Source organism: Asparagus officinalis, chromosome 4 (genome assembly GCF_001876935.1).
Source record: "Asparagus officinalis chromosome 4, Aspof.V1, whole genome shotgun sequence".
Lineage (NCBI taxonomy): Eukaryota > Viridiplantae > Streptophyta > Magnoliopsida > Asparagales > Asparagaceae > Asparagus > Asparagus officinalis.
The window spans coordinates 15,937,265-15,946,176 of NC_033797.1; the positions used below are offsets into that span (position 1 = coordinate 15,937,265).

The window sequence follows — 8,912 nt, forward strand, 5'->3', positions numbered from 1 at the left end:
TCATATATATAAAATTCTTTTTATTCCTAATTTATTACTTAAATAAATGTAAGAGCTACCTCTTTTTTTTCTACAATAAATTCTTCTGATGTGCATCTAACAAGAGTTTCTTTTTTTGGTCAATGAAAATTTTTATTCATTCAAACCAAATATGAAAGTTATATACAACCTGATTCTCACAAAAAGAGAGAAAAACTAGATACAGCTCATTAGGGCTAATATCCCTCAAAGATACAAAAAACTACAGTGAGATAATACATTCTCTATCTTCAGGTTTTGTAGAACCATTGAGAGCAATGATCAAAATGTCCACCTTTATCTCTTTTACCAGCTGCTCAATCCCCTTGGATTTCAGTAAGAAAATTCTGTTATTCCTCTCACCCCAAATTTTGTACAAAGTTGCCGAAAAAGCCATTCTTTTGATTCCCTTCTTAAATCCCTTGCCTCTTAGACAGTTGTTATACCAGTTCAATAGATAGCTCCAACTACAAGACCTCCATCTGAAATTTAGCCAATTCATAATCCTATTCCATATATTCTGAGAAAACTCACAGTCAAAAAATAAGTGATCTCTATTCTCAGGACCTGCACCAGAACACAAACATCAACTGTTTGATTGTATGACACCCATCTTCATTAACCTATCTTGTGTCAGAAGTCTATTCTGAACAGTAAGCCAGCCAATGATCGAGTGCTTGGGGTAGTTCATCCTCTCCCATACTGTATTATACCATGGAACTGGAGGGGTGTGAGGAACAAAAGCTTGATATATAGCAGAAATTTTAACCTTTGAATTTTTGTAACAAGAAACCATAATTTGATTCAAATTATCAATTCCACCAGCTAAGACCAAAGCTCTGTCTCTGGATTTTAACAATTGTCTCCAAAGCCATGAATCTCCAGGTTTAGAGTTAACATGCCATATATCTCTGTTCTTCAAGTATTTGCCATGTATCCACTTTATCCAGAGAATTTCCTTATTCATATGAATATCCCAAATGATTTTTAAAGCTGAGGCAAAGTTCCATAATCGAGCAGAGAAAATGCCTAAGCCACCTGATTTTTTTCCACGGCAAATTTTTTCCCAAGCTACTAAAGAAGGCTTATGAATATGACCTTCTCTACCCCATAGGAAATTTCTGCACATATCATCTATTTTCTGTAGCACACCAACAGGTAGGATATAGCAAGATGTCCAATATATCTGAACTCCTAAGATAACACTTTTAATGACCTGTATTTTCCCTGCATAAGAGAGGTTTTTTGCCTTGTTCCAGGTTTGAAATTGGCTACTGATTTTACTGAGCAGAGGATTGCAGTCTAGGTATGAGAGTCTTTTGCAAACAAGTGGCAACCCTAAATATCTGATTGGCAAAGTACCCACAGTAAATCCCAAGTAAGCATTTATAGAATCTTTAGTATCTTCATTTACTCCACCAAAGAAAACCTGGCATTTGTCTGGATTTGCACAGAGGCCAGTAGCAGAACTGAACTCCTGTAAGCATTGTTGCAGTTTTTATACTGAAATCAGATCACCCTTGCTAAACAATAGCAAATCATCAGCAAATATAACATGAGTTATCTTGAGCTTTCTACATAATGGGTGGAAATTAAATTGTCTGTCATATTTCAGTAAATCCAAACTTCTTGAGAGGTATTCCATACCCAGAATAAACAGATATGGAGATAGGGGATCCCCCTGTCTAAGACCTCTTTTTCCTCTAAAATACCCATGAAGAGAGCCATTGAGTGAAATACAATAAGATGGTGAAGAAATACAGGTCATAATACTTTTGATACTATCAGTTGGAGTTTTTTGAGGGATATGCTGCAGGGTCTTGGATTCCCAAATAAACTAAATACCTATATTTTTTATTACTAATTTACCTTAGATTATAATATTATTATTTAATTTCTTTAGTATTTTAAGAACAAAGTATGAAATTTATGAATGTTTACTAATTTTTCTTACATCTTCTATATTTGATTGGGATAAAGTTTTATTAAATTATTCTTCAATGTAACTCAGTTGGTGCTTCTTTAATAGACATGCCTTATGTTAATGAAAATTCAAATGATTCATGGACGTTTTCCAAATTTTAGATTTATTTGTGTCACTTTCCCATTTTCAATAAAAATAGTTTGATTCTTTTGAATGATATCTCGTAACATTTTGATAGTTTCTTCATAGGTAACTCATTGTATTTTTTGAATGCTAAGCTATTATATTATAGTCTTTTATCATTTTTATGGATTTAAACATCTATCAATTAATATTACTAATATGTTTTTCTACTCCAACTTATTAGTAAAATTCTATGCAGTTGCTTTAATTTATATGGTGACGATAATTTTTAAGCTATAATATTTTTTAAAATTTTATTTCTTAACCGAATATTTTTAACCAATTCTAAATTACACTTTTTTTGCCAAGTTTTAAAATTTTAGCCATTTTTTATGGTTTGGAACTTTAAGGGTGTGATTTGTAATTTTTAAAACATTGGGAGTATTTTAAAAAAATTACTTTTAAGTTTGATAGTTGTAACTTCTATGTTTCATGTATCGCTAGTAATTTTTAAATGTCATGATATTTCTTACAACTCTAAAATTTTGAGGTTGTTTTTTGTAATTGTTAAAACTATAGATTAAGTTTTTAAAAATTCAAATTTTAGCGGTCTATCAATAATTTTTAGATTTGATGTGTACTGGTTATAAATTTTAAAATTTTTGAGTTTTTCTTATAATTTTTAAAATTTGAAAGCGTTTTTTTACAACTTTTGTAACTTTGAGATTAATTTCGATAAATTTTAAATTTTTAGGTGCATGAGGGTAATCTCTTGAATTTTTTTTTTGTTGTTTGCAAATTTTAAAATTTGTATAATTTTAGGGTTATTTTTTTATAATTTAAACTTTTGAGGGAGTTTTTATAATTTTTAGGATATTGAGGGTGTTAATTGAAAATTTTAAATTCTTTAGAAGCTGCTGCTAATTTTTTAATTTTATGTTTATTATTTTAAGCTTTGAAATATCAGATATTTTCAGGTGCATTATAGTAATCCCTTGAAATCATCTATGTTGTTTGTAAGTCTTGAAATTTTAGAATTTCAGGTGCTTTTTTGTAATTTAAATTTTTTATGGTGTTTCTATAATTTTTGAGATAATGAGATGTTATCCGTAAATTTTAAATTCTTCACTATTAATTTCTTAATTTTATTTTTGTTGTTTTAAGTTTTTAGACGTCGGAATAGTTTTTATAATTTTAAACTTTTTAGGGTATTTTGTGTAATTTTAAAAGTTTTAGATTTTTTTGCAATACTTTATGTATTATAGTACGTTAGCTACGTATAATTTCTTTATTTTTACAAACTAATACCATAAAATGTTATTTTAAATATTTTATTAATATAATTTTTTAAACTGTTAAGCTATAGATAGTTCACGTAGGATTAGGATAGGATATAATTATGATTACATATAATTTTTTTATTTTGACAAACTAATACCATAAAAATATGTTTTACATATTTTATTAATATAATTTTTTAAATTGTTAAGCTATAGATAGTTCACGTAGGATTATGATAAGATATAATTATGATTAAGATAGATTAAGATATAAATAAAATATTTAAAATAGTGAAGGGTAATATTGACTATAGAAAGATTTTCCCGAACTCGTGCCCTGTCAAAGGATAAATTTTTAGCCCCACCCCAAACTCCCCATCAAAGGATAAATTTTTAGGTGCTCAAGCATTTGACTGAGATTTGTGCCACATGAACATGACCCACTCCTATTGCTATGTTGTATGCCAACTTGATACTTAACGAGCACCTATAAATTTTTCCAATCAAAGGCAAATTTCTCTTTTGCCCCTTGGCAAAGTATTTTAAAAGAAGCTAAAAAAGACTTCATTTCTAAAACCTTTTCTTTTCTTATTTAAGCCATACAAGCTGCCGTTTACTGTTCTGTTCGCTCTAGCACTCTCCCGTATCCGACTTAAACCAGGCCTAAGCTATCCTATGAACGATAAATTAATAATTAGGGAACAGTGCCTAGCAAATAAATTACCCGCATTAACCGAGGACTTCCCTTGATACCAGAGTTAGTTTTGACTGCTTTTGGAACCACAAAGTGTTTTATAAAAAAAATAAAAAGAACATAGTACCCACGCCATAACATGCCTAAACCTGAAAAAAATAGCCTAATGACATTCACTAATCTCAAAGTTTCTTTCTCTTAAAGGCAGAGCCCGCGGTTAAAATGTTAAGAACCAGCTCCCGGATCAAAAAGACGAGCGTCTTCCTTTCTCGTTATTCTCTCTCTTGTCGTTATTACATGAACAAATTGCAGAAAACCCCTTAGCAGAGTAATTTGCAAACTGGTTACGGCGACATAATTGCAGGAAACCCCTCATAAAAATTGTTTTGCTACAAATCTTTCTAGCCCGCTATATTTGTTACCAAGATCCCATGGCGTTCTCCTGATTCACTAGGCAAATCGAAGGATAGAGTGATAAAGTGCTTTCTGTTCTTTTCCCATAAGATGTTCAAGTGTTTCCTTAACATTGGACAACCAAAACTGCTTAGGGGCTGTTTGGTTCCTTTTTTTTTTGTGGTAAAAGTGAGGAAAGCTATCAAAAATGTCAGTTTTTTGGCAACTTTCCCCCAAAATCACCCCTTAAAAAGGTGCTTTTAAGGGAAAACTGTCAAAAAGCTGATATTTTTGGCAGCTTTCTCCTTTTTTACCATCTAAAAAAACCTATCCAAACAGCCCCTTAGACTTCGTTAGATTTTCTGATAAACTTATATTACATTTAAAAACAAAATTTTAAAACAACCTTAAACCAGTTTTTATTTTTCAAAACCGACCCATTTTTCTTTTTGTACCAAAATCGACCCACTTTTTGTCACGTCAGCTTAATCCCATTCCTAAACAGTCAGGGTTGGCAACCCCGACTGTTTAGGAGTGTTGGGATTTTGTCTTTGAATTCTTTGTGTAACTTCATGAGAATTAGTTAGGGTTAGAGTTCTATCATGATTAGGATTTTTGGTTCTATCATGATTAGGAGTTTGAGTTCTATCATGATTAGGAGTTTGAGTTTTATCATGATTAGGAGTTTGAATCCTATTCTAATTAGGAAGTTAGGCTAGAGATAGAGTTTTGGTTTCCCTATATATATTCTTCTATTGGTGGAGGAAAAACCATAAAAGAAAAAGTAGAGATGTAGTATATAAGAGAGAGAGGGGGTTTCGTAGTCTTTATCCGTACAAAAGATTACAAGAAGTGGGCTTTGGAGAGAATATGAGAGTTGATTATGTATGTGAGGTTGAGAGATTGAGAGACGAGAGTTGAGTGGTTCCTTTTGTAGTTCTCCCTGATATATAGTGAATTTCTCGTATCGTTGCCCCGTGGACGTAGGTCGAAGTTGGTCGACCGAACCACGTATATCTCGGTGTTTTTTTTATTGTGGTTGTTCTATCTTATTGATTGGGGTTGGCTTCCGAGTTGCGCATATCGTGGTAGGCGGGGAGACTGAAATTCCCCAACAAGGAGGTTGTTAAACCCCAATTAGAAACCTTAAACATTATTTTTTATGTCCTAAATAGTCGGGGTTGGCAACCCCGACTAATTAGGAAATGTGATTAAGCTTACGTGATAAAAAGTGGGTCGATTTTAGTATTAAAAAAATGGGTCGGTTTTGAAAATTAAAAACTGATTTGAGGCTGTTTTGAAAATTTGTTTTGGTTTGAGGCTGGTTTGAGGCTGTTAAATTTTTATTGCATTTAATTCCATTTTGCTCAGTTGCTAACTATCCAATCAAACCACACATGTTAAACAGCAGCATGATATAAATTTATCACAATGTCTATCTAAATCTAGGCAAGAGTATCAACGCTAATATCAAATTGAAACTTTGAGGCGTCAAAAGTGTCAGAAAACACCTCACGAATCAAATTGAAAACTCTGATGCGTGGAAGTGCTAAAATAATTTAGGGCATGAAAGTGAAAATATCAGGAGCGAAGTCTCAGTTCTCTAACACCTAAGCCTATCCCTACTTCTATCTATGTATAGATATGTCTGCTTCTCTCTCTCTCTCTCTCTCTCTCTCCATCACACGCAACTCAAGGTGCAAACATCACTTTTCCCACTGCAAACCGAGATAAATATAGAGCACTAGTAGCGATGTCGCATAGAGAAAATAGAGAAAAAAAATAGTTAATAGGCGGTAGAGGCAGGAGGGAGCTTTTGTCAACCCAAGAAAGCGGAAACAGACGCATCACAATCACACAAACACCCCCTCAAATAAAACTGAAGAGACAGTTCCTTCTCCTCTCCCTGCTCCTCCAAGCCCTTCCGCGAAAATAAATAGCAGCGAGCAAAGAAGAAGACAGCCTCGCTCCCTGTCCCATTAGCAAGTTCATTATAAATATAAAAAAACCCCAGCAACGCACTTCTATAAACAAACAAACAAGAAGCATTTAACTCCCTCTCTGTCTATCCATAATGGATCACTCACAATGGAGGAACCAGCAGCAGCCCCCTGCAGAAGACCAAACACTGCACTCACCTGAGCCCAACACCAAGTGGACCACTTGTAGTAAGTTTTTTTTATTTTAAGGAAAAGATGATACTTTTGATGGTTGATGTTATTAGTATGGATATTTTTTTTTGGTTTGTTATGTAGGAATGGGGAGTTTGTTCAGTTTGGCACAATGGCAGGAGCTGGAGCTTCAAGCTTTGATTTACAAGTATATGTTGGCTGGGGCTTCCGTGCCTTTGGACCTCATCCTTCCTTTGAAAAGGAGCCTTGTTAGTTCATCACCTTACTACCATTATCAGCATTTTCAGCCATCAAGTGAGACTCTGGTTCTGTTCCCTTTTTTTTGGCTTCATTTTCCTTTCTTTTTGTTGTTCTTTCTGTTATTTTCTTGTTCCATAGCTTTAGTCTTTCTCTTTGTTTTTCTGTTTAGTCTGTTTTTTTTTTCACCTAAGAGATTTATAGAATGAACTCAACAAGAAGACCGTATTGTTTTGTATCCTAGAACGAGGATTTCCAGATACAGACCAAGCCATTCATTTCAAGAATCAGTGGAAGAACCCTCATAAATAATCAAATAAATACGATAAAAAAATACTTGGTGATTTATGTTTTTGAATCCAAGGACAAAGGTCTTCAGATATACTCCTTGAAAGTAGATATCTAAGAGGCTAATCAGGTACATGTGACTAATGAATGAGAACTACTTGACATGATTTTACCTACTTGCCTATATAATCTTGGTAGAGCTATTTCAAAAGGGAGGATTTTTTAAAATAGCTCACTTTTGCTAAATATTTAGCAAAACAGACCACTTTGCTAAATATTTAGCAAAATAGATTTTTTTTTTGTCAATAAGCCAAGAAGAGGTCTATTTTGAAAAACAAGGCTCAGAAAACATACGAGACTAATAGTCTTGTACGTTTAGAGCCAACTTAATCAGCGCTCAGTGTACTCAGAAAACATACGGGACTACTAGTCTCGTATATTTTCTGAGTTCATTACCAAAACGTACGGGACTAGTAGTCCCGTAACTAGTCCCGTATGTTTTCTGAGTCCACTAAGCGCTGATTATAAGTTGGTTCTGAACATACGGGACTCCCGTATATTTTCTGAGCCTGGCCAAAAAGAGGTCTATTTTGCTAAATTTTTAGCAAAATGATCTATTTTGCTAAATTTTTAGCAAAAGTGGGCTATTTTAAAAATTTCCCTTTCAAAAGTAACATCTGATATAATATTTCCTTAGTTAAATCCGTATTCAAAATGCATTGTTCCCTCGACAATAGATGATCAAAGTGTTGATGCCAACTTGAGGTAACAATATCCAGGGTTGGTTTTCACACTGTTTCAACTTTCAATCAATATCCTGAGTTTTCCTTTGCATTTCTTCCCAGTGCTACAGACAGGATACTGGGGGAGATCCCTGGTCGATCCCGAGCCGTGGAGGTGCAGGAGAACAGACGGGAAGAAGTGGCGGTGCTCGAGGGAGGTGGTCGCAGGCCAGAAATACTGCGAGCGTCACGTGCACAGGGGCCGCAACCGTTCAAGAAAGCATGTGGAAGCCCCCACATCTAAGGGCGGTGGTGGTTTCAAAGCAGCAACTCTTTCAGTTCTAGAGGAAAAGAAACAGGCCCATTTCACTCTATCAGGCCCATCACCTACTCGGAGGTAGTCCTGTCTCCTCTGTAAACTAGATGTGTAGAGTGTAACGCTCTCATCAAATTGATCTGTTGATCTCATTTTGTAGGCCCCCAGATAGTAAATCAACGGACGGTCGAGTTCTGATGAGATTCTTCGATGATTGGCCAAGGTCAGAGCAGGATCATAATAACAATGAGAGCTCTGTTGCATCCGATACCCACCTCTCTATATCAGTTCCTGAGAGTTCGTCGTCTGATTTTTCGCTGAAACTATCGACTGGAAACACTGACAGCCTGGGATTGAACAGTGAGAAGCCGCTTCTAGCTAATTGGTCTGGGTGGGATAATAATGGGGAGGCTTCGATGGGAGGTCCCCTTGCGGAAGCGCTCCGTTCATCTACCTCCACTACTTCGCCGACCAGTGTGTTGCGAAAGCTTAACGGATCAGTTTCCGAAGCTAGTAGTGCTAGTACCTGAACTGCTTATAGTTCCTAAAGTTTGCCTGGCGTTCTTAGGCTGTGAAAAATATCTTCGTTTTGCAGTGCTTTTAATGATTTAGGATCTATAGAGGTTGGTTGTTTCTGTATGAATTCGAAGTTAGGTCCTGGACCACCGTGTGCAATGTGTGTAATGTTCTGTAAAATGTCAAAAAAGTATCATTCTGCTTATTTGCATATGTTAAAAAAAGTGTTCTTCAGAGGATATTGAGCCTTGCTTGTTAGCTAGTTTCTG

The 8,912-nt window shown here is 34.8% G+C and overlaps 2 protein-coding genes across 2 annotated transcripts; one reads left to right on the top strand and one right to left on the bottom strand.

The window, feature by feature from the left end:
* LOC109838246 lies at positions 242 to 1,746 on the bottom strand. The gene is made up of 3 exons (XM_020406701.1): positions 1,666 to 1,746; positions 642 to 1,495; positions 242 to 524 (listed from the first exon to the last, which is right to left on the bottom strand). Exons 1-3 carry the CDS (start codon positions 1,744 to 1,746, stop codon positions 242 to 244), a joined length of 1,218 nt encoding a protein of 405 aa, XP_020262290.1.
* On the top strand, positions 6,120 to 8,905 carry LOC109836733 (growth-regulating factor 3-like). The gene is made up of 4 exons (XM_020404721.1): positions 6,120 to 6,600; positions 6,688 to 6,858; positions 7,935 to 8,208; positions 8,288 to 8,905. Exons 1-4 carry the CDS (start codon positions 6,507 to 6,509, stop codon positions 8,655 to 8,657), a joined length of 909 nt encoding a protein of 302 aa, XP_020260310.1. The 5' UTR covers positions 6,120 to 6,506; the 3' UTR covers positions 8,658 to 8,905.

Bases quoted from the DNA above. Each gene is read 5' to 3' on its own strand.
- LOC109838246 (XM_020406701.1), bottom strand. From the start codon at position 1,746: ATGGCTCTCTTCATGGGTATTTTAGAGGAAAAAGAGGTCTTAGACAGG. The intron at 1,496-1,665 runs GTATGGAATACC...CAATGCTTACAG, and splicing joins TCCATATCTGTTTATTCTGG to GAGTTCAGTTCTGCTACTGG. The intron at 525-641 runs GTTAATGAAGAT...TATATGGAATAG, and splicing joins AGACTTCTGACACAAGATAG to GATTATGAATTGGCTAAATT.
- LOC109836733 (XM_020404721.1), top strand. From the start codon at position 6,507: ATGGATCACTCACAATGGAGGAACCAGCAGCAGCCCCCTGCAGAAGAC. The intron at 6,601-6,687 runs GTAAGTTTTTTT...TTTGTTATGTAG, and splicing joins CACCAAGTGGACCACTTGTA to GAATGGGGAGTTTGTTCAGT. The intron at 6,859-7,934 runs GTGAGACTCTGG...ATTTCTTCCCAG, and splicing joins TCAGCATTTTCAGCCATCAA to TGCTACAGACAGGATACTGG.